At 45.3% G+C, this 26,602-nt stretch overlaps 1 protein-coding gene across 3 annotated transcripts in view; it reads left to right on the top strand.

The window, feature by feature from the left end:
• LOC135546263 (MAP/microtubule affinity-regulating kinase 4-like) overlaps positions 1-26,602 on the top strand; it is a 72,039-nt gene that overhangs the window by 32,548 nt on the left and 12,889 nt on the right. For all 3 annotated transcript variants that reach the window (XM_064974547.1, XM_064974549.1, XM_064974548.1), the window contains exons 4-14: positions 19,067-19,115; positions 19,682-19,747; positions 21,665-21,735; positions 21,943-21,999; positions 22,213-22,449; positions 22,669-22,788; positions 22,879-22,978; positions 23,200-23,309; positions 23,896-24,079; positions 24,359-24,585; positions 25,155-25,261. In XM_064974547.1, the coding sequence (XP_064830619.1) occupies positions 19,067-19,115; positions 19,682-19,747; positions 21,665-21,735; positions 21,943-21,999; positions 22,213-22,449; positions 22,669-22,788; positions 22,879-22,978; positions 23,200-23,309; positions 23,896-24,079; positions 24,359-24,585; positions 25,155-25,261 (1,328 nt within the window). The remainder of the gene's footprint in view (positions 1-19,066; positions 19,116-19,681; positions 19,748-21,664; positions 21,736-21,942; positions 22,000-22,212; positions 22,450-22,668; positions 22,789-22,878; positions 22,979-23,199; positions 23,310-23,895; positions 24,080-24,358; positions 24,586-25,154; positions 25,262-26,602) is intronic.

Here is a 26,602-nt window from a genome sequence, read left to right as displayed (position 1 = left end):
GTTTCTGGTGGCCCACTCGGGAACGTGACGCGCGTCGATTTGTCGCCGCTTGTTCGGTCTGCGCGCAGACTAAATCTGGGAACTCTCCTCCTGCCGGCCGTCTCAGACCGCTTCCCATTCCCTCTCGACCGTGGTCTCACATCGCTTTAGATTTTATCACCGGACTGCCTTCATCAGCGGGGAAGACAGTTATTCTTACGGTTGTCGATAGATTCTCTAAGGCGGCTCATTTCATTCCTCTCGATAAGCTCCCTTCTGCTAAGGAGACGGCTCAGATCATTATCGAGAATGTTTTCCGAATTCATGGCCTTCCGTCTGACGTCGTTTCCGACAGAGGTCCGCAGTTCACGTCTCAATTTTGGAGGGAGTTTTGCCGTTTGATTGGGGCTTCCGTCAGTCTCTCGTCCGGCTTTCATCCCCAGTCTAACGGTCAAGCCGAACGGGCCAATCAGACTGTTGGTCGCATTTTACGCAGTCTTTCTTTCGTAACCCTGCGTCTTGGTCAGAACAGCTCCCCTGGGCAGAGTACGCCCACAACTCGCTTCCCTCGTCTGCTACCGGTCTATCCCCTTTTCAGTGTAGCCTCGGGTACCAGCCTCCGCTGTTCTCATCTCAGCTCGCCGAGTCCTGCGTCCCCTCCGCTCAGGCTTTTGTCCAGCGTTGCGAGCGCACCTGGAAGGGGGTCAGGTCGGCACTTTGCCGTAATAGGGCGCAGACTGTGAGGGCCGCTAATAAGCGTAGGACCAAGAGTCCTAGATATTGTTGCGGTCAGAGAGTATGGCTCTCCACTCAGAACCTTCCCCTTAAGACAGCTTCTCGCAAGTTGGCCCCGCGGTTCATTGGTCCGTTCCGTATTTCCCAGGTCATTAATCCTGTCGCAGTGCGACTTCTTCTCCAGCGCTATCTTCGTCGCGTTCACCCGGTCTTCCATGTCTCCTGTGTTAAGCCCGTTCTTCGCGCCCCCGCTCGTCCCCCCCCCATCCTTGTCGAGGGCGCACCCATCTACAGGGTTCGTAAGATTTTGGACATGCGCCTCGGGGCCGTGGTCATCAGTACCTAGTGGATTGGGAGGGGTACGGTCCTGAGGAGAGGAGTTGGGTTCCCTCTCGGGACGTGCTGGACCGTTCGCTGATCGATGATTTCCTCCGTTGCCGCCAGGTTTCCTCCTCGAGTGCGCCAGGAGGCGCTCGGTGAGTGGGGGGGTACTGTCATGTCTTGTTATGTCTGTTCCTGTCCTTTCTCTTCATTCTCTCTCTCTGCTGGTCTTTTTAGGTTACCTTCTCTGTCTCTCATTCTTCAGCTGTTCTACATCTCCTCTAACTAGCTCATTCACTCTTTCACACCTGTTCTCTCTTCCCCCTCTGATTAGGTCTCTATTTCTCTCTCTGTTCCTGCTACTTTCAGTGTCTGATTCTTGTTTGTGTTTTTTGATGCCAGAAGCAAGCTGTCGTCTCGTTTGCTTCCACCTTGTCCTGTCCTGTCGGAGTCTGCCTGGCAGGAGCATCCTGCACTATACTAACGTTCTTTTGTTCCGCTGACAACGTTGGAAGAGGATTTATGCCATTCCTGTATTTTCATTAAAGAACTCTGTTTTCTGTTAAAACCGCTTTTGGGTCTTCACTCAAGTTCATAACACCTATATAGTACACTACTTTAGACCAGAGCTCTATTCCCTATATAGTACACTACTTTAGACCAGAGCTCTATTCCGTATATAGTGCACTACTTTTGACCAGAGCCATATGGGAATAGGGTGCCATTTTGGGAGGTAGACATGGACTGTTTTGTCTTCTCTCTTTGGGATCTAATGACTGTTGTTTCTTCCCTTTACAGGAAACAATTTAATCCAGTTGCTGTAGTTCTGGATAGGCATGTGACTTGGATGTGCTTTATTGCTTCTTGCCACACAGTAAAGTTTGTACTACCTCATGCTCTGTGTAGATTTGACTCTGTCAGCTTCTCAGTGTCAACAGTTACATGATAAACTATGGTCAAACAAACATGAGGTGAATTCCTGAAATAAACTATTGTTTATTATTACTGTCCATGAATCATTCAAACACTTGAAGGTATATTGTAGCTGAGGCTGGAATTATGCTATACCAATTTGGCCACAAACAGTCACCAGTGTGTGTTTGAACTTTGAACCCAATCTACCCTTATGCATTTGGGTGCTACACAGGGCAAACTCAATCCGGGTGGAAGCACCTGTAGTCCTGGCCCCTGGGGACGCCTCACCTGAGCCCTGGCCCCTGAGGCTGCCCCTTCTGGGGCCATCTGTCTGACCCCCCGTGGTAGAACTCAGCACTAGTTTTATATTGGCTTGTAACGAGGAAGCTCCGGGTCTGCTCCTCATCACCATGGTCTCTGTTGAGGGGCCATGTTGACAACAGCCGTTGCCTTGAAACGTCCTGATCCACCATGTCCAACATGAAAGGGCTCCTTCTGCATGATCACACCCCCTGTCCCAGAGGAGCAACCTAGGTCCCACAGGGACATGAAGGGGGGGATGGGGTTGGGGTGTATGGGGAGAGAGAGTTAGGGCAGGGAGGGAGGGGTATTCTGTTTTTTAGGTTGGGGGGTGGGGAGGGGTTAGGGGCAGTGTAGGCAGTGGCACTTGCATCAGATGTTATCGTTATGCAGGGAGGGAGGGAGCAGTCATTCATGTGCGATGGCTTGCTTGGCCTTTGGCGTGGATAGATGTCTCTTTTAGAGACAGAGCAGGTTATTCAGTGGCTCTGCTGAGTCGTTTGAGAGGGGAGCCTGTGAGTTCTGTTTACCTCTATCACTCTCTCTCTCTCGTTGTCTCTCTCTCTGGTCACGTGACAGTGTGGTCAGGGGGATGAGGGGTGTGACTGTGCGTGCGTAATGTGGTTGTGTAAAGTGTCTGTGTGTGGGTAAAGCAAGTGTATATGTGTGTGTCCAATGCAGGCATATTTTTCCCGTGTGTGAGTGCAACTATGCGTGGGATTGTTCAGGCCAGAGCTCGGACACAAGGCCTGGATTAACTGGTCAGAGTGAGGCACGCAGACAAAAACACTGCCTTGTGTTCAACAACTGCCTGTGTCCACCGCTGACTGACCCAACGGTAACCTCGACCCACAATGACACACAGAGAGTACGAGAGAGAGAGAGGCAACTTAGTAAGCTGCTTTGTGCAAATCCCCATGCAAAACAGAGGAGAAAAACCAGAGGGAGCTCAGAGGTTGATTAATTCTGCCCTTTTGTGCTCTCTCTGTTGCTTTCTGCTTCAGAGCGAGATTGGCTTCCGGTGTAATGTACAGGGTGAGAGGGATGTGCAGGGATGAGACGGGGAGAGAGGGTGGAGGAGGGAGGGAGGACTGCATTAGACAGATGCACACTGTGGATGGGGTATCCATTCCCTTGGCCAGTCAAGTGCTGAGGGTGGCAGACAATACAGGGCATGGTTGGGCAGCGGTGGGGTGGAGAAGCTCCCATGGGAAGACACTTGCCTGGGGGTGAGACTAGGACTATAGAGTCTGACATGGGTTGGCATGGCAACAGTGACGTTGGGCCAAGGGAATGGACCAGGAAGTCATTTATGGGTGTGTGAGAGAGGGATAAAGTGGTAGATAGAAGGGAGGGGGATATGACGAAAAAGATTAAGGAGGTGGCGGGAGAGGAGGGGAGAGACGGGCTTATCTGATTATTTTTCTTTAGAGCTCAGGTGAACAGCTGATGCCCTCTGCTCTCCTCAATTAAATTACAGACAGTCTCAAGGGATGTGTGTTTGATTTGGATTGTATGTTCACGCATGGAGCTGCATCATGTCACTGATGTGTGTTTGTGGATACTGAATGTTTACTTGTGTACTCGATGTGGCACTCACAGTAGCCCTGGTCCACATGAGCCACATTACTATGTGACATGTCTGCTTCACACAGGCTGATTGTCTCAGTGTGTCTGTACGGGACGGGACACATGTACACCATCAGATTTATGGTTGCGTCCAGCTGCCCTGCACTTTGGAATTGGAAAAATGTATAACAAGGGAAGCAGTGAGTCCTATTATCTGCCTTTAAATTGTTTTTCAAGAACTAGGTTTCTCTGTACAGTGTTTAATCTCACTAGCCTATATCCTAAAGTCATGTATCACGAGCCTATATATCATACAGTCATGTATCACTAGCCTATATATCCTACAGTTATGTATCACTAGCCTATATATCCTACAATCATGTATCACTAGCCTATGTATCCTACAGTCATGTATCAATAGCCTATATATCCTACAGTTATGTATCACTAGCCTATATCCTACAGTCATATATCACTAGCCTATATCCTACAGTCATGTATCACTAGCGTATATATCCTACAGTCATATATCACTAGCCTATATATCCTACAGTCATGTATCACTAGCCTATATACCCTACAGTCATGTATCACTAGCCTATATCCTACAGTCATGTATCTCTAGCCTATATACCCTACAGTCATATATCACTAGCCTATATCCTACAGTCATATATCACTAGCCTATATACCCTACAGTCATGTATCACTAGCCTATATCCTACAGTCATGTATCACTAGCATATATATCCTACAGTCATGTATCACTAGCCTATATACCCTAAAGTCATATATCACAAGACTATATATCCTACAGTCATGTATCACTAGCCTATATATCCTACAGTCATATATCACTAGCCTATATATCCTACAGTCATATATCACTAGCCTATATATCCTACAGTCCTGTATCACTAGTCTATATATCCTACAGTCATGTATCACTAGCCTATATACCCTACAGTCATGTATCACTAGCCTATATATCCTACAGTCATGTATCACTAGCCTATATATCCTACAGTCATGTATCACGAGCCTATATATCCTACAGTCATGTATCACTAGCCTATATATCCTACAGTCATGTATCACTAGCCTATATACCCTACAGTCATATATCACTAGCCTATATATCCTACAGTCATGTTTCACTAGCCTATATATCCTACAGTCATGTATCACTAGCCTATATATCCTACAGTCATGTATCACGAGCCTATATATCCTACAGTCATGTATCACTAGCCTATATATCCTAAAGTCATGTATCACTAGCCTATATATCCTACAATCATACAGTGCCTTGCGAAAGTATTCGGCCCCCTTGAACTTTGCGACCTTTTGCCACATTTTAGGCTTCAAACATAAAGATATAAAACTGTAATTTTTTGTGAAGAATAAACAACAAGTGGGACAATTGAAGTGAAGTGGAACGACATTTATTGGATATTTCAAATATTTTTAACAAATCAAAAACTGAAAAATTGTGTCCACCAAAAAATTGTGTCCACCTGTGTGTATTCAAGTCTCCGTATAAATGCACCTGCACTGTGATAGTCTCAGAGGTCCGTTAAAAGCGCAGAGAGCATCATGAAGAACAAGGAACACACCAGGCAGGTCCGAGATACTGTTGTGAAGAAGTTTAAAGCCGGATTTGTATACAAAAAGATTTCCCAAGCTTTAAACATCCCAAGGAGCACTGGCAAGCGATAATATTGAAATGGAAGGAGTATCAGACCACTGCAAATCTACCAAGACCTGGCCATCCCTCTAAACTTTCAGCTCATACAAGGAGAAGACTGATCAGAGATGCAGCCAAGAGGCCCATGATCACTCTGGATGAACTGCAGAGATCTACAGCTGAGGTGGGAGACTCTGTCCATAGGACAACAATCAGTCGTATATTGCACAAATCTGGCCTTTATGGAAGAGTGGCAAGAAGAAAGCCATTTCTTAAAGATATCCATAAAAAGTGTCGTTTAAAGTTTGCCACAAGCCACCTGGGAGACACACCAAACGTGGAAGAAGGTGCTCTGGTCAGATGAAACCAAAATTGAACTTTTTGGCAACAATGCAAAATGTTATGTTTGGTGTAAAAGCAACACAGCTCATCACCCTGAACACACCATCCCCACTGTCAAACATGGTGGTGGCAGCATCATGGTTTGGGCCTGCTTTTCTTCAGCAGGGACAGGGAAGATGGTTAAAATTGATGGGAAGATGTATGGAGCCAAATACAGGACCATTCTGGAAGAAAACCTGATGGAGTCTGCAAAAGACCTGAGACTGGGACCTTTGAGATTTGTCTTCCAACAAGACAATGATCCAAAACATAAAGCAAAATCTACAATGGAATGGTTCAAAAATAAACATATCCAGGTGTTAGAATGGCCAAGTCAAAGTCCAGACCTGAATCCAATCGAGAATCTGTGGAAAGAACTGAAAACTGCTGTTCACAAATGCTCTCCATCCAACCTCACTGAGCTCGAGCTGTTTTGCAAGGAGGAATGGGAAAAATGTCTCTTGATGTACAAAACTGATAGAGACATACCCCAAGCGACTTACAGCTGTAATCGCAGCAAAAGGTGGCGCTACAAAGTATTAACTTAAGGGGGCTGAATAATTTTGCACGCCCAATTTTTCAGTTTTTGATTTGTTAAAAAAGTTTGAAATATCCAATAAATGTCGTTCCACTTCATGATTGTGTCCCACTTTTTGTTGATTCTTCACAAAAAAATACTGTTTTATAGCTTTATTTTTGAAGCCTGAAATGTGGCAAAAGGTCGCAAAGTTCAAGGGGGCCGAATACTTTTGCAAGGCACTGTATATCACTAGCCTATATACCCTACAGTCATGTATCACTAGCCTATATACCCTACAGTCATATATCACTAGCCTATATACCCTACAGTCATGTATCACTAGCCTATATCCTACAGTCATGTATCTCTAGCCTATATACCCTACAGTCATATATCACTAGCCTATATCCTACAGTCATATATCACTAGCCTATATACCCTACAGTCATATATCACTAGCCTATATACCCTACAGTCATGTATCACTAGCCTATATCCTACAGTCATATATCACTAGCCTATATAACCTACAGTCATGTATCACTAGCCTATATACCCTAAAGTCATTTATCACAAGACTATATATCCTACAGTCATGTATCACTAGCCTATATATCCTACAGTCATATATCACTATATATCACTATATATCCACAGTCCTACAGTGTATCACTAGTCTATATATCCTACAGTCATGTATCACTAGCCTATATACCCTACAGTCATGTATCACTAGCCTATATATCCTACAGTCATGTATCACTAGCCTATATATCCTACAGTCATGTATCACTAGCCTATATACCCTACAGTCATATATCACTAGCCTATATATCCTACAGTCATGTTTCACTAGCCTATATATCCTACAGTCATGTATCACTAGCCTATATCCTACAGTCATATATACCTAGCCTATATATCCTACAGTCATGTATCACTAGCCTATATATCCTAAAGTCATGTATCACTAGCCTATATATCCTACAGTCATACAGTGCCTTGCGAAAGTATTCGGCCCCCTTGAACTTTGCGACCTTTTGCCACATTTCAGGCTTCAAACATAAAGATATAAAACTGTAATTTTTTGTGAAGAATAAACAACAAGTGGGACACAATCATGAAGTGGAACGACATTTATTGGATATTTCAAATATTTTTAACAAATCAAAAACTGAAAAATTGTGTCCACCAAAAATTGTGTCCACCTGTGTGTATTCAAGTCTCCGTATAAATGCACCTGCACTGTGATAGTCTCAGAGGTCCATTAAAAGCGCAGAGAGCATCATGAAGAACAAGGAACACACCAGGCAGGTCCGAGATACTGTTGTGAAGAAGTTTAAAGCCGGATTTGTATACAAAAAGATTTCCCAAGCTTTAAACATCCCAAGGAGCACTGGCAAGCGATAATATTGAAATGGAAGGAGTATCAGACCACTGCAAATCTACCAAGACCTGGCCATCCCTCTAAACTTTCAGCTCATACAAGGAGAAGACTGATCAGAGATGCAGCCAAGAGGCCCATGATCACTCTGGATGAACTGCAGAGATCTACAGCTGAGGTGGGAGACTCTGTCCATAGGACAACAATCAGTCGTATATTGCACAAATCTGGCCTTTATGGAAGAGTGGCAAGAAGAAAGCCATTTCTTAAAGATATCCATAAAAAGTGTCGTTTAAAGTTTGCCACAAGCCACCTGGGAGACACACCAAACGTGGAAGAAGGTGCTCTGGTCAGATGAAACCAAAATTGAACTTTTGGCAACAATGCAAAATGTTATGTTTGGTGTAAAAGCAACACAGCTCATCACCCTGAACACACCATCCCCACTGTCAAACATGGTGGTGGCAGCATCATGGTTTGGGCCTGCTTTTCTTCAGCAGGGACAGGGAAGATGGTTAAAATTGATGGGAAGATGTATGGAGCCAAATACAGGACCATTCTGGAAGAAAACCTGATGGAGTCTGCAAAAGACCTGAGACTGGGACCTTTGAGATTTGTCTTCCAACAAGACAATGATCCAAAACATAAAGCAAAATCTACAATGGAATGGTTCAAAAATAAACATATCCAGGTGTTAGAATGGCCAAGTCAAAGTCCAGACCTGAATCCAATCGAGAATCTGTGGAAAGAACTGAAAACTGCTGTTCACAAATGCTCTCCATCCAACCTCACTGAGCTCGAGCTGTTTTGCAAGGAGGAATGGGAAAAAAATTCAGTCTCTCGATGTACAAAACTGATAGAGACATACCCCAAGCGACTTACAGCTGTAATCGCAGCAAAAGGTGGCGCTACAAAGTATTAACTTAAGGGGGCTGAATAATTTTGCACGCCCAATTTTTCAGTTTTTGATTTGTTAAAAAAGTTTGAAATATCCAATAAATGTCGTTCCACTTCATGATTGTGTCCCACTTTTTGTTGATTCTTCACAAAAAATACTGTTTTATAGCTTTATTTTTGAAGCCTGAAATGTGGCAAAAGGTCGCAAAGTTCAAGGGGGCCGAATACTTTTGCAAGGCACTGTATATCACTAGCCTATATACCCTACAGTCATGTATCACTAGCCTATATACCCTACAGTCATATATCACTAGCCTATATACCCTACAGTCATGTATCACTAGCCTATATCCTACAGTCATGTATCTCTAGCCTATATACCCTACAGTCATATATCACTAGCCTATATCCTACAGTCATATATCACTAGCCTATATACCCTACAGTCATATATCACTAGCCTATATACCCTACAGTCATGTATCACTAGCCTATATCCTACAGTCATATATCACTAGCCTATATACCCTACAGTCATGTATCACCAGCCTATATACCCTAAAGTCATATATCACAAGACTATATATCCTACAGTCATGTATCACTAGCCTATATATCCTACAGTCATATATCACTAGCCTATATATCCTACAGTCATATATCACTAGCCTATATATCCTACAGTCCTGTATCACTAGTCTATATATCCTACAGTCATGTATCACTAGCCTATATACCCTACAGTCATGTATCACTAGCCTATATATACTACAGTCATGTATCACTAGCCTATATATCCTACAGTCATGTATCACGAGCCTATATATCCTACAGTCATGTATCACTAGCCTATATATCCTACAGTCATGTATCACTAGCCTATATACCCTACAGTCATATATCACTAGCCTATATATCCTACAGTCATGTTTCACTAGCCTATATATCCTACAGTCATGTATCACTAGCCTATATCCTACAGTCATATATACCTAGCCTATATATCCTACAGTCATGTATCACTAGCCTATATATCCTAAAGTCATGTATCACTAGCCTATATATCCTACAGTCATACAGTGTCTTGCGAAAGTATTCGGCCCCCTTGAACTTTGCGACCTTTTGCCACATTTCAGGCTTCAAACATAAAGATATAAAACTGTAATTTTTTGTGAAGAATAAACAACAAGTGGGACACAATCATGAAGTGGAACGACATTTATTGGATATTTCAAATATTTTTAACAAATCAAAAACTGAAAAATTGGGCGTGCAAAATTATTCTGCCCCTTCACTTTCAGTGCAGCAAACTCTCTCCAGAAGTTCAGTGAGGATCTCTGAATGATCCAATGTTGACCTAAATGTCTAATAATGATAAATACAATCCACCTGTGTGTATTCAAGTCTCCGTATAAATGCACCTGCACTGTGATAGTCTCAGAGGTCCGTTAAAAGCGCAGAGAGCATCATGAAGAACAAGGAACACACCAGGCAGGTCCGAGATACTGTTGTGAAGAAGTTTAAAGCCGGATTTGTATACAAAAAGATTTCCCAAGCTTTAAACATCCCAAGGAGCACTGGCAAGCGATAATATTGAAATGGAAGGAGTATCAGACCACTGCAAATCTACCAAGACCTGGCCATCCCTCTAAACTTTCAGCTCATACAAGGAGAAGACTGATCAGAGATGCAGCCAAGAGGCCCATGATCACTCTGGATGAACTGCAGAGATCTACAGCTGAGGTGGGAGACTCTGTCCATAGGACAACAATCAGTCGTATATTGCACAAATCTGGCCTTTATGGAAGAGTGGCAAGAAGAAAGCCATTTCTTAAAGATATCCATAAAAAGTGTCGTTTAAAGTTTGCCACAAGCCACCTGGGAGACACACCAAACGTGGAAGAAGGTGCTCTGGTCAGATGAAACCAAAATTGAACTTTTTGGCAACAATGCAAAATGTTATGTTTGGTGTAAAAGCAACACAGCTCATCACCCTGAACACACCATCCCCACTGTCAAACATGGTGGTGGCAGCATCATGGTTTGGGCCTGCTTTTCTTCAGCAGGGACAGGGAAGATGGTTAAAATTGATGGGAAGATGTATGGAGCCAAATACAGGACCATTCTGGAAGAAAACCTGATGGAGTCTGCAAAAGACCTGAGACTGGGACCTTTGAGATTTGTCTTCCAACAAGACAATGATCCAAAACATAAAGCAAAATCTACAATGGAATGGTTCAAAAATAAACATATCCAGGTGTTAGAATGGCCAAGTCAAAGTCCAGACCTGAATCCAATCGAGAATCTGTGGAAAGAACTGAAAACTGCTGTTCACAAATGCTCTCCATCCAACCTCACTGAGCTCGAGCTGTTTTGCAAGGAGGAATGGGAAAAAAATTCAGTCTCTCGATGTACAAAACTGATAGAGACATACCCCAAGCGACTTACAGCTGTAATCGCAGCAAAAGGTGGCGCTACAAAGTATTAACTTAAGGGGGCTGAATAATTTTGCACGCCCAATTTTTCAGTTTTTGATTTGTTAAAAAAGTTTGAAATATCCAATAAATGTCGTTCCACTTCATGATTGTGTCCCACTTTTTGTTGATTCTTCACAAAAAAATACTGTTTTATAGCTTTATTTTTGAAGCCTGAAATGTGGCAAAAGGTCGCAAAGTTCAAGGGGGCCGAATACTTTTGCAAGGCACTGTATATCACTAGCCTATATACCCTACAGTCATGTATCACTAGCCTATATACCCTACAGTCATATATCACTAGCCTATATACCCTACAGTCATGTATCACTAGCCTATATCCTACAGTCATGTATCTCTAGCCTATATACCCTACAGTCATATATCACTAGCCTATATCCTACAGTCATATATCACTAGCCTATATACCCTACAGTCATATATCACTAGCCTATATACCCTACAGTCATGTATCACTAGCCTATATCCTACAGTCATATATCACTAGCCTATATAACCTACAGTCATGTATCACTAGCCTATATACCCTAAAGTCATTTATCACAAGACTATATATCCTACAGTCATGTATCACTAGCCTATATATCCTACAGTCATATATCACTAGCCTATATATCCTACAGTCATATATCACTAGCCTATATATCCTACAGTCCTGTATCACTAGTCTATATATCCTACAGTCATGTATCACTAGCCTATATACCCTACAGTCATGTATCACTAGCCTATATATCCTACAGTCATGTATCACTAGCCTATATATCCTACAGTCATGTATCACTAGCCTATATACCCTACAGTCATATATCACTAGCCTATATATCCTACAGTCATGTTTCACTAGCCTATATATCCTACAGTCATGTATCACTAGCCTATATCCTACAGTCATATATACCTAGCCTATATATCCTACAGTCATGTATCACTAGCCTATATATCCTAAAGTCATGTATCACTAGCCTATATACCCTACAGTCATATATCACTAGCCTATATATCCTACAGTCATATATCACTAGCCTATATATCCTACAGTCCTGTATCACTCGCCTATATATCCTACAGTCATATATCACTAGCCTATATCCTACAGTCATGTGTCACTAGCGTATATATCCCACAGTCATGTATCACTAGCCTATATATCCTACAGTCATGTATCACTAGCCTATATCCTACAGTCATATATCACTAGCCTATATATCCTACAGTCATGTATCACTAGCCTATATCCTACAGTCATATATCACAAGACTATATATCCTACAGTCATACATCACTAGCGTATATATCCTACAGTCATGTATCACTAGCCTATATATCCTACAGTCATATATCACAAGACTATATATCCTACAGTCATATATCACTAGCGTATATATCCTACAGTCATGTATCACTAGCCTATATATCCTACAGTCATGTATCACTAGCCTATATACCCTACAGTCATGTATCACTAGCCTATATCCTACAGTCATATATCACTAGCATATATATCCTCCAGTCATATATCACTAGCCTATATATCCTACAGTCATATATCACAAGACTATATATCCTACAGTCATGTATGACTAGCGTATATATCCTACAGTCATATATCACTAGCCTATATATCCTACAGTCATGTATCACTAGGCTATATACCCTACAGTCATGTATCACTAGCCTATATATCCTACAGTCATGTATCACGAGCCTATATATCCTACAGTCATGTATCACTAGCCTGTATATCCTACAGTCATGTATCACGAGCCTATATATCCTACATTCATATATCACTAGCCTATATATCCTACAGTCATATATCACTAGCCTATATATCCTACAGTCATATATCACTAGCCTATATATCCTACAGTCATATATCACTAGCCTATATCCTACAGTCATATATCACTAGCCTATATATCCTACAGTCATGTATCACTAGCCTATATATCCTACTGTTATATATCACTAACCTATATATCCTACAGTCATGTATCACTAGCCTATATATCCTCCAGTCATGTATCACTAGCCTATATATCCTACAGTCATGTATCACTAGCCTATATATCCTACAGTCATGTATCACTAGCCTATATCCTACAGTCATATATCACTAGCCTATATATCCTACAGTCATATATCACTAGCCTATATCCTACAGTCATATATCACTAGCCTATATCCTACAGTCATATATCACTAGCCTATATCCTACAGTCATATATCACTAGCCTATATCCTACAGTCATATATCACTAGCCTATATATCCTACAGTCATGTATCACTAGCCTATATCCTACAGTCATGTATCACTAGCCTATATCCTACAGTCATGTATCACTAGCCTATATATCCTACTGTTATATATCACTAACCTATATATCCTACAGTCATGTATCACTAGCCTATATATCCTACAGTCATGTATCACTAGCCTATATACCCTACAGTCATGTATCACTAGCCTATATATCCTACAGTCATGTATCACTAGCCTATATCCTACAGTCATATATCACTAGCCTATATATCCTACAGTCATATATCACTAGCCTATATCCTACAGTCATATATCACTAGCCTATATCCTACAGTCATATATCACTAGCCTATATATCCTACAGTCATGTATCACTAGGCTATATACCCTACAGTCATGTATCACTAGCCTATATATCCTACAGTCATGTATCACGAGCCTATATATCCTACAGTCATGTATCACTAGCCTGTATATCCTACAGTCATGTATCACGAGCCTATATATCCTACATTCATATATCACTAGCCTATATATCCTACAGTCATATATCACTAGCCTATATATCCTACAGTCATATATCACTAGCCTATATATCCTACAGTCATGTATCACTAGCCTATATATCCTACAGTCATGTATCACTAGCCTCTATATCCTACAGTCATGTATCACTAGCCTATATCCTACAGTCATATATCACTAGCCTATATATCCTACAGTCATGTATCACTAGCCTATATATCCTACTGTTATATATCACTAACCTATATATCCTACAGTCATGTATCACTAGCCTATATATCCTACAGTCATGTATCACTAGCCTCTATATCCTACAGTCATGTATCACTAGCCTATATCCTACAGTCATATATCACAAGACTATATATCCTACAGTCATGTATCACTAGCCTATATATCCTACTGTTATATATCACTAACCTATATATCTTACAGTCATGTATCACTAGCCTATATATCCTACAGTCATGTATCACTAGCGTATATATCCTACAGTCATGTATCACGAGCCTATATATCCTACAGTCATATATCACTAGCCTATATATCCTACAGTCATATATCACTAGCCTATATATCCTACAGTCATGTATCACTAGCCTATATATCCTACAGTCATATATCACTAGCCTATATCCTACAGTCATATATCACTAGCCTATATATCCTACAGTCATGTATCACTAGCCTATATATCCTACTGTTATATATCACTAACCTATATATCCTACAGTCATGTATCACTAGCCTATTTATCCTACAGTCATGTATCACTAGCCTATATATCCTACAGTCATGTATCACTAGCCTATATATCCTACAGTCATGTATCACTAGCCTATATCCTACAGTCATATATCACTAGCCTATATATCCTACAGTCATATATCACTAGCCTATATCCTACAGTCATATATCACTAGCCTATATCCTACAGTCATATATCACTAGCCTATATATCCTACAGTCATATATCACTAGCCTATATATCCTACAGTCATGTATCACTAGCCTATATATCCTACAGTTATATATCACTAGCCTATATATCCTACAGTCATATATCACTAGCCTATATATCCTACAGTCATATATCACTAGCCTATATACCCTACAGTCATATTTCACTAGCCTATATACCCTACAGTCATATATCACTAGCCTATATACCCTACAGTCATGTATCACAAGACTATATATCCTACAGCCATATATCACTAGCCTATATATCCTACAGTCATGTATCACTAGGCTATATACCCTACAGTCATGTTTCACTAGCCTATATATCCTACAGTCATGTATCACGAGCCTATATATCCTACAGTCATGTATCACTAGCGTATATATCCTACAGTCATGTATCACGAGCCTATATATCCTACAGTCATGTATCACTAGCGTATATATCCTACAGTCATGTATCACTAGCGTATATATCCTACAGTCATATATCACTAGCGTATATACCCTACAATCATATATCACTCGCGTATATATCCTACAGTCATATATCACTCGCGTATATATCCTACAGTCATATATCAGTAGCGTATATACCCTACAGTCATATCACTCGCCTATATCCCACAGTCATATATTACTCGCCTATATCCTATAGTCATGTATCACTAGCCTATAGTCCATAGTATATTTGTTGGGTCTTGATAAATATTTGCATTCAGTGCAGGTGTTATGGATACAAATGCGCAAGACATTAGTACAACAACACTAAACTAGCCCTCTTCTTGAAGTTGTACTTGGTTAACAAAAATAGGACTGTGGACACCGCCTGCTTCAACATCATGTGGCCCAGTGACAAACCGATCAATATCTTGTGTTGCATCACATACTCTGTTTTTCTGTAAGCATGTCTCCATACTGGTCTAGGTAGGTCATTTTAAAGTGCAACAGCACGAAAGGGTGAGCGGGGCTATTGTTCTAACGATAGGCGCTATATGGAGTCCGACCATGCTGCAGGTTGGGTAATCCATCGCCTCATTACTACATCCTCCATGTATTATTACATCACTACCAGGAAGTAGACAGTCATGCTTGGTAGAATTTTCCCCTTGTAAGTAACACCACAAACAAGCAAAAGCAAAACATAATCATCATCTATGTTCATGTTTTTGACTTATCCCCCCTGGCCATATCCCTAGATATTTTTCCTTTTGTTATTTATAGATATTATTTTGGTCTGAACTGAGAAACACTGGCTGTTTTGAAAGCGCTTCACCTCAGTAGGTATGCTTATGTGCTCCAACGGGCCAAAAACTATGCCTCTGTCTAGCTACATGGGAGTGTCTGCGTGTGTGTGCAATTTAAATCATTGAACCCACCTTACCAGCCCGGCTCCGTTCTGTTTATTTGAGAAATTAGTCATTTGCTTGCACAGTCACTGAGGCATACACATTTGAATCTGTTTCCCTCTGTCCTCAAGGCAATCCAAAATATATATATCATCCTCACAACTTTACTCTTGCCACTTCCGTGTACAGATATCTTGTTTGAAAGCTTCCGCAGAAGGCCAGAATCACTGGGTAGAGCATAGGGAGGCTGAGAGAGAGGGGTGGGGTGGCTGAGAGAGAGGGGTGGGGAGGCTGAGAGAGAGGGGTGGGGGAGGCTGAGAGAGAGGGGTGAGGTGGCTGAGAGAGAGGGGTGGGGTGGCTGAGAGAGAGGGGTGGGGTGGCTGAGAGAGGGGTGGTGGCTGAGAGAGAAGGGTGGGGGAGGCTTAGAGAGAGGGGTGGGGGAGGCTGAGAGAGAGGGGTGGGGGTGGCTGAGAGAGAGGGGTGGGGGTGGCTGAGAGAGAGGGGTGGGGGTGGCTGAGAGAGAGGGGTGGGGTGGCTGAGAGAGGAGTGGAGTGGGGGTGGCTGAGAGAAAGGGGTGGGGATGGCTGAGAGAGAGGGGTGGGGGTGGCTGAGAGAGAGGGGTGGGGGTGGCTGAGAGAGATGGGTGGGTGGCTGAGAGAGAGGGGTGGGGTGGCTGAGAGAGAGGTGGGGTGGCTGAGAGAGAGGTGTGGGGGAGGCTGAGAGTGAGGCCTAGGGTGGGGGTGGCTGAGAGTGAGGCATGGGGTGGGGGGTGGCTGAGAGAGAGGCATGGGGTGGGGGTGGCTGAGAGAGAGGGGTGGGGGTGGCTGAGAGAGATGGGTGGGGGTGGCTGAGAGAGAGGGGTGGGTGGCTGAGAGAGAGGGGGTGGGGTGGCTGAGAGAGAGGTGGGGTGGCTGAGAGAGAGGGGGTGGGGGTGGCTGAGAGAGGGGGGGGGGTGGCTGAGAGAGAGGGTGGGGGTGGCTGAGAGAGAGGGGTGGGGGTGGCTGAGAGAGAGGGGGTGGGGTGGCTGAGAGAGGAGTGGAGTGGGGGTGGCTGAGAGAAAGGGGTGGGGATGGCTGAGAGAGAGGGGTGGGGGTGGCTGAGAGAGAGGGGTGGGGGTGGCTGAGAGAGATGGGTGGGTGGCTGAGAGAGAGGGGGTGGGGTGGCTGAGAGAGAGGTGGGGTGGCTGAGAGAGAGGTGTGGGGGAGGCTGAGAGTGAGGCCTAGGGTGGGGGTGGCTGAGAGTGAGGCATGGGGTGGGGGTGGCTGAGAGAGAGGCATGGGGTGGGGGTGGCTGAGAGAGAGGGGGGGGGTGGCTGAGAGAGATGGGTGGGGGTGGCTGAGAGAGATGGGTGGGTGGCTGAGAGAGAGGGGGTGGGGTGGCTGAGAGAGAGGTGGGGTGGCTGAGAGAGAGGGGGGTGGGGGTGGCTGAGAGAGAGGGGGTGGGGGTGGCTGAGAGAGATGGGTGGGTGGCTGAGAGAGAGGGGTGGGGTGGCTGAGAGAGAGGTGGGGTGGCTGAGAGAGAGGTGGGGGGGAGGCTGAGAGAGAGGCATGGGGTGGGAGGGGCTGAGAGAGAGGCATGGGGTGGGAGTGGCTGAGAGAGAGGCATGGGGTGGGAGGGGCTGAGAGAGAGGCATGGGGTGGGAGGGGCTGAGAGAGAGGCATGGGGTGGGGGGGGGGGCTCCAAAGAGAGAGTGAAAGAGAGAGGGACAGACGGGTGAGACGCAGCTCCCTGGGTGACGCTCTGTGTTTTGTAAGAATGGACTTGAACTTCTAAGGAAGCTGGTCACCTTCTCACACAACCATCAGCACATTCCATCCATTGTGTGTGTTTCTTTCTCTATCCTTCCTGTCTTTCTCCCTTTCTCTCCTTCCTTCATACATTGTGAAATCTAACTTTGTGTTTGCCTCTATTTCTGTCTTTATTGAAGTATTCCCCTTTCCACAAACCCAGCCCTGGTAACACAGTCTCTCACGGATACCCTTTTACCTGATCAGAGCAAGCTTATGCCTCTTCACCCAGTCTCACCATATACAGTTCAAAGAGAGCACTCTGTGGGCTGGTGCACACATACACTATAATTATCCCCAAGATGCTTGTATGTATGCCGTCAGCGCTCCCCGTTTCCCCACTTTCAGCAGATATCACAACCAGGAAAGGAGGCTTATGAATGTGTTCGAGGGAGGTCCATGTGTGTGTGTGCCAAATTGTGGGTGTGCGACAGTGTGTAAATACGATTGTGTGTCACCTCATAACCACAAGACGTTGAATCACACACAGCAGCGGCAGACAGTGCCCATGCCGCACAACCGTTGCAGCGACTATGTGATGTGGCGCCCCCACTATTTCTAGAAAGAGAAGAGGCTAAAAGCACAGGCACCTCCATGATGGATGAGGGAGCCCTGTGGGGAGAGAAGCTCTGCCCAGGGGGAGAGGCGCTCTGTCTAGTCAGGCTGTCCCTGGAGTGGTCCACTCTCTAATTAGCAGGAAGCCAGCTAGTGTTGGAGGGGGAGGTGCGTCCATTTTCCCGACAAGCAGCTGAGCTTTTTTATGAATGAATATGAATGAAAAAATGAATAAATGAGTGACTGGTGGAGGCGGGCTAACCTCCTCCTATCCGCCTGTCTGATGTTCCGTTCTTATATTATGAATCGGGAATTTTGATCATTCCCCACTTTCATGCCTATCTTCACATGCGCTATATATATCAGTGTGGCTGTGAAGACTTGAATAATGAAATAACATTCTTTTAACTCGCTTCTTCTCTCTCTCTTTCCTCCAGCTCTTCAGAGAGGTACGCATCATGAAAGGCCTCAACCACCCAAATATCGGTAAGTGCCTCGGCTATACTAATCTCCCCAGCTTCCAGGTTGTAGTGCCGCAGGGCATACCCGGCCCCAGAACATCATCAGCCTAACACCCATCCTCACGCAATGTTCCCCTTCACTGTCAATACAGCTGCTGAGCAGCAGTCAGGACGTGTGATATGGATAATAGTCACCCACTGAGTTGAAAATGATCCTCCTTTCCAGGGGGGTACAGTCTAACTGAGGGACGCCCAGACCCCTCGTGCTGCCCCTGTAATGGCGAGAGGCTGTGTCCCAAATAGCACCATATTCCCTATGGGCCCTGGTCAAACAGTGCACAATAAAGGCAATAGGGTGTAGTCGCTCATATAAAGCCAGGACAAGTAGACTTCCTCCATTTTTTTTATAATGCACACGGTCACATTTAATACTGCATGCAGCTGAAACATAAACTGCCGTACCATACTGTTGTGCATTTACGGCACATCTCCCTGCTCTAAGGAACACACAGTAAATCACTTTGTGCAACTGTGTGTGTTGTTTGTCTGTGCCACTATACTGAGGTGTCTATGTATGTTTGTGTGTTACAGTGCAGCTGTTTGAGGTGATCGAGACGGAGAATACACTCTATCTGATAATGGAGTACGCCAGTGGGGGTGAGCAGAGTACATCCCCTCAATCCCTACACGCTCCTCCATTTCTCTCTCATCTATTTTCTCTCCACCCTTCCCTCACGCTTTCCCAGTACCGCTGACCCATCGATTGTCCTCTGACCGCCCTCCTCCCTCCCTCTGAACTCTCATTTTCTCTCCCCTTCCTTCACTTTCTGTCTATTCTTCTCTTTGCTTGTGTCCCCTCCCTTTTCTAATCCCCACTCTGCTTGTTTGTCAATTTTTCCTCCCATTCTGTTACTTGCCGAATAAGGAACTAATAGCCAAGCATGTGCCCACTCCTGATCTCAACCTCGCTGCTTTTCTCCCAGTGGATGTGTCCTCTAGCATGAAGCATGTACTATACAAAAACACAACACACACTCATGCATTCATTCATTCAGTCACTCTCTCTCTTTCAACTCTCTCTCACACCACCACCATATATTCCCAGACACATGCATGTGTCACAGACATGTAGACATGCCCATGCAAAGTCAACCATTAGGCCAAGGATCACTGAGATGAATGAGGCCCCTATAGGCTCAATGATGAAGATACTGGTCCCAGATCAGGCTCAATTTAATAATCCATCTCACTGATGATACTACAGCTGCGTATGCTCTCCTTTGGCTTAGGGGTGCTGTACTACTATGGCTGACCCTGTAAAACAACACATTTCACTGTACCTATCCGGTGGATGTGACAATAAAGCATTTATATATATATATATATATATATAAATTTTACTGCAAGAAATGCTTCATTTTGCAAGAAAGTAGTGTTATATTGGGCTATGTGAGAGGTTATAGACCTACAGTCCAGGTTTCAGACTACTATTCCGTTTAGCCCATCTGAACAGTAGTTCCCTTGACGGGCCATTTGGAAGTCCCCTTCTTGTGACTGTCGAATTTGTATAGCGCCTCACAATCATCACACATAACATAACACTGCTATCATCTTACCACTTCACCACATCTTCCCTCAACATTAGACTACTGCTCTGACCCTCCCTTCGATTTATTTTCAACTTTCCATTTCGCAGTTTTTCTCTTATTGAATTAAACCCTGACATTGTCCCTTTTGCCTCAGTGGACCGAAGTGAACTTTTAATGCCCATGTTCCCAAAAGCATTTGGCGATGTATCGGGTGAGTCGTGTATCGTGTGAGCCGTGTATCGGGTGAGCCGTGTATCGGGTGAGCCGTGTATCGGGTGAGCCGTGTATCGGGTGAGCCGTGTATCGGGTGAGCCGTGTATCGGGTGAGCCGTGTATCGGGTGAGCCGTGTATCCGGTGAGCCGTGTATCCGGTGAGCCGTGTATCCGGTGAGCCGTGTATCCGGTGAGCCGTGTATCGGGTGAGCCGTGTATCGGGTGAGCCGTGTATCGGGTGAGCCGTGTATCGGGTGAGCCGTGTATCGGGTGAGCCGTGTATCGGGTGAGCCGTGTATCGGGTGAGCCGTGTATCCGGTGAGCCGTGTATCCGGTGAGCCGTGTTTCCGGTGAGCCGTGTTTCCGGTGAGCCGTGTTTCCGGTGAGCCGTGTATCCGGTGAGCCGTGTATCCGGTGAGCCGTGTATCCGGTGAGCCGTGTATCCGGTGAGCGTACAGTTAGGCGCTAATGCTTAGTCTGCACGCTTTCGCCAGATAAAAATAAGGAAAGAAAAACCTTAATGTAGCCTCTAGATATGATTTGCACAAGAACGATACATTTATAGATTTTTAAAGCCCTTCATCCACTCAATATTTCATGACCATTTACCCACCCGCCCCTCGGATATAACCGTGGGGACTGCGGGTTATGAATCAACCCGTGCATCACTAATATACAGTAGAAGTGCCTCAATTACACACTGTATTCAATCAGACGGTGTTGTAATCCTGATGCTCTGTCTGTTGATGTGGTTGGTTTATCTCTCCCTCAGGTGAAGTGTTTGACTACCTCGTGTCCCATGGGAGAATGAAAGAGAAAGAGGCGCGGGCCAAATTCCGTCAGGTGAGATGTGACCAAAAATGTATAATCGCAACAAAACCCAGTGAATGGAGCTGAGTTGGCCTGAATGACATTGCAAGCATTATTCTAAGTTTGTATGTGTCAGTCTATGTGTTTGGCTTTTTTTACTGTGACTTGTCTCACTCCCCTTCTGTCTCTGTCTCTCCCGCTCTCTTCTCCCTCTCTCTCGCTATATATCTATCTATCTAGATTGTGTCTGCTGTACACTACTGTCACCTGAAGAACATTGTTCACAGGGACCTTAAAGTACGTGACTGGTTCAAACCTGAACCCCTTTTCATTGTCCAAAATGACAACCACTCATTGATATTAAGAATATCATCATCAAATCATCATCAATACATTAAAAAACATGTCAAACACTGATAATCTCTTTCCTGAAATGAGCATACAGACTCAGTCTGAACTGAACAGACTCTCAGTCCTTAAAATCTGCACTATCTTCACCTGTCTCTGCAGGCTGAGAACCTCTTGCTGGATGCCGACTCCAACATCAAAATCGCAGACTTTGGCTTCAGTAACGAGTTCACCATGGGCAACAAGCTGGACACGTTCTGTGGCTCCCCTCCCTATGCCGCTCCGGAACTGTTCCAGGGGAAGAAGTACGACGGGCCTGAGGTGGACATCTGGAGCCTTGGGGTCATCCTCTACACGCTGGTCAGCGGATCACTGCCCTTCGACGGGCAGAACCTCAAGCGCAGCAAGACCCGCCCCCCATAATGCTGCCTGTGGTACTGAAGGGTTTCCTGCTGATTACTTCATGTTCACCTTCCATTTTCATGTTCAGTTAATCAAGAGATTGGCCACATTGTCTTTTAGTCCCTTTGCCATTATTATGTCTCAGGTTTTTGTGTAACGTTATATAACATTATGTGCACGTTTTGCGTAACGGTATCTGTATGTGTTGTTCCCCAGGAGCTGCGGGAGCGTGTTCTGCGGGGGAAGTACCGCGTGCCCTTCTACATGTCCACCGACTGCGAGGGCATCCTGCGCAGGTTCCTGGTGCTCAACCCCACCAAACGCTGCACCCTGGAGGTGAGGAGGGCAACGGCAGGCGGCACAGTACACGCAACCACACACACCCTGTTTGTGCACTCTTTAACACATCGCTTTATTCCTGATTAGCAAATCATGAACGACAAGTGGATTAACTCTGGCTACGACGGAGAAGAACTGAAGGCTCATATAGAGCCCCTGGAGGACCATAATGATGGCAGCCGCATCGGTGAAATACCTCTCTATCACCCCTCTACTCCCTACCTACATATCGTATTTGTCCCAAATTGCACCGTGTTCCATTTTTAGTGCACTGGCCCCTGGCAGTAGTAGTAGTAGTAGTAGTGCACTATTGTAGGGAATAGGGTGCTATTTGGGACACGGCCTTCCTCTTCTTTCTGTGAGCCTGTATCTCTGTCTAACGTCCCTCATCTCTCCGCTCACCTTCAGAGGTGATGGTGGGGATGGGTTACACCCGTGATGACATCAAGGATGCTCTGACCACTCGGAAGTACAACGAGGTCACCGCCACCTACCTGTTACTGGGACGCATGAATGAGGTGAGGCACAACGAGACAACGTGTGTGTGTGTGTGTGTGTGTGTGTGTGTGGGAGAGAGAGAGAGAGAAAATCCTTCATCATTAAAGCTTTCTGTGGTGTCCATCTGCCTTCCCAGTGTTCCCCCTAAAATCTTTAAAAAAAATGTTTATATATATATTTCTGCTGAGACACGCTCTTAAAGGGATAGGTTGAGAGTTGGGAAATTAATTGCCAAAGTCTGGCACTATCCCTTTAAGAAACAGAGCAAGCAGTGGTGTGAATGAGAGCCACCGCTTGCTCCTCCTCATCTCCTTACAGTGCAGTGGCGCGCACCAGTTACATTTCAGATGGTGTCAACGTCATTTCATTTCACCATGGAGTAGAATGTCCTTTTAAAAAGTCACCAGAAGTGACCTTCTCACAGTCGTTCTACACAAAAATCCCCCTCCGCTACCTTAGCCACCGCTGCTAATACAAATCCCAGGGGAATGCCTGGCGTGCCAGTCTGCTACAATACGTGTGTGTGTCGTGCCTGTGTGTTCACACTGTCCACGATCACCTGAGTCCTGATCCTAACGTGTGTGTTTCTTTCTGTGTGTATGTCAGGTGGAGGGCAGTGAGTCTCGGTCAACCAGCAGTCTGAGCCTGGCGCGGGTACGGCCCAGCACCGTCACCAACGGCACCAGTAAACACTCCACCTCCTCCACCACCTCTGCCTCCTCCTCCCACAGCAAGACCACCCAGCGCAGTGCCTCCACCTACCACCCCCGCAGGAGGCACAGTGACTTCTGTGAGTGGGCTGTCTCTTAGTCTGCGTGCCAAAATGCACCCTATTGTGAGGTCACCGGTCGTGTGTGAGATCTTTATAATTTGTGCAGTCTATAATATCATAACATGCTGTTTATCCCAAACGACTGTAGTCCATGCAGAAATTTACATATGGGTGGCCCAAGCAGAATTCAAACCCACAATCTTGGTTTTACAAGTGCCTTGCTCTACCAACTGAGCCACACAGGACCAAACTTTGATTCTCATGTCGTGTCCTCTGCCCTGTCTGCCTGTTGTGCAGGCGGTCCAGCAGCGCCCCCATCCCACCCCAAGCGTAGCCCCAGCAGTGTGGCGGGGGCAGACAGGGAGCTGAAGGAGGAGGGGGGGCGCATGGCGTCCCGTAAGGTCAGCAGCAGCGTGGTGGGCAGCCGTTCCATCCAGCCCCCCTCCAGCCCCATGGTCAGCAGCGCCAACAACCCCAACCAGTCCGAGATTCCCGACCGCCGCAAGGAGATTAACACCGCCACGGTGAGCACACACACACACACATAGGCCATGTTCCAGGCTCACTACATGTCAGCAAACCACATCATATAATGGTTATCTGGTGCCAGACTGCGCCGTCGATGATGTGGCACGCAACCATTGGTGGATGCAGTGCAATGCTGTCGGCCTACAATACGACTTTATACGAGACAAGGTTACAAGAGATTAATGAAACTAAGATCAGTGTGCGGAGGAATGAACCAAGAACAACACTTTGGAGAGAGAATCTACAGATTCATGCTAAACTAAGATGTGGACAGAGAGAATAGAGATGAAACGCTGGCATGTAAGGAGTCCAGTAACAGAATAAGGATGAACAACAACAACAGTGTGAACGGAGAATATGTAGATGAACCCGAGTTGAACCCTTTGAAGGGCTCAGAGGTGCTCTGACAGGGTGGACTGAGAGTGACGACAAGAGTTCAGCACTAGTATTGTGGTTCTCTAAAGTACACTCCTTTTGACCAGGGCTCATAAGTTGTGCACTATATAGTAGTCAGAGTCAATCACAGTCAATGTGTTATCTAACTGTCATTCTCCCTGCCTTTCAGAACAACGTCCCAGCAAGTGCCATGATCCGCCGGAACACATACGTGTGCACCACGGACCGGAACAGCACAGACAGGCCCTCCCTGCTGCAGAACGGCAAGGAGAACAGGTGAGCAGAGTGTTTGGGTTTCATGTTTGAGTGTTGTACATGTGCTTCTACATTTGTTGAGTCCTCGAGAATAATAGCAGGGATACTGTACATTCACTTTCTCAACATTGTGTGCATTAATAACCTGTGTTTTGACTGTACTGAAGTGGTGTTTCTGTGTGTATAACATTCATTACGTCTCTTGACTAGGGGATAAAGAGCTTACTGGTATGTGCCAGAAGGTGGTGGTTATCATGTGACCTACGGTCCTAGCACTGGGGGAGGGGGGGAGCGGTGGCAGGCTGTGTTCCAACTTGACCAGCAACCACCTTCTAGGCCCTGTCAATGCAATGCAACCGCCTTCTAGGCCCTGTCAATGCAATGCAACCGCCTTCTAGGCCCTGTCAATGCAATGCAACTGCCTTCTAGGCCCTGTCAATGCAATGCAACCGCCTTCTAGGCTCTGTCAATGCAATGCAACCGCCTTCTAGGCCCTGTCAATGCAGTGCAACTGCCTTCTAGGCCCTGTCAATGCAATGTACCTGCCTTCTAGGCCCAGTCAATGCAATGCACCTGCCTTCTAGGCCCTGTCAGTGCAGTGCAACCGCCTTCAAGACCCTGTCAGTGCAGTGCAACCGCTTTCTAGGCCCTGTCAATGCAATGCACCTGCCTTCTAGACCCAGTCAATGCAATGCCACGCTAGACGGGCTGACGGGACACACACGTGCTAGAGCACACACAGTGCAGCCGCACAAACAAATACACCACCGCATACACACAATGACAAAATACACAAACCAACACACTTGGAAACAGACACAATAATTGTGCTCATACTGACATGCATGCTGTCATAATACATATTACATAATCATGCATTACATTATACACATTTTCAATTCCTGCCCCTGGTCTCTTTTGCTTTGGGGCTCAGGTTGAGGGTAAATGATTGTGCTCTGAAACAGCTGCAAATCAACCAAAGGACTCTAATGTGTCTGCCCTACTCGGCCCCTCTCCCTGTGTGAGTGTGTGTCTGTCTATCAGAGCTCTGGTTATTTAGAGCGTTAAGTAAAGCGGCCCCAGGCCAACAGGGGCTCAGCCAGCCTAGCTAACCCAGCCATTCAGGGAGAACTGTAGGGAGCGGGCCAAGGGGACGAGGGGAGGGGAGCTCTGCCAGGTGGATGAAAGGACGCAGGGTTAAGGGGGCATGGGGAAGGAGGGGGAAGGAGGGGGCTACTGCTGTACGTCCACAAGCCTCCAAGCAGATGGCTGAAATCTTCATTTTCAGTCTGTCGCTCTCCCTCAAGCCCTCTCTCTCTATCTCTCTATTTCTCACCCCCTCTCTCTCTCTCTCTCTCTCTC

The sequence above is a fragment of the Oncorhynchus masou genome, chromosome 9 (genome assembly GCF_036934945.1).
Source record: "Oncorhynchus masou masou isolate Uvic2021 chromosome 9, UVic_Omas_1.1, whole genome shotgun sequence".
NCBI classification, from domain to species: domain Eukaryota; kingdom Metazoa; phylum Chordata; class Actinopteri; order Salmoniformes; family Salmonidae; genus Oncorhynchus; species Oncorhynchus masou.
This window is presented reverse-complemented; position numbering and strand designations above follow the sequence as displayed.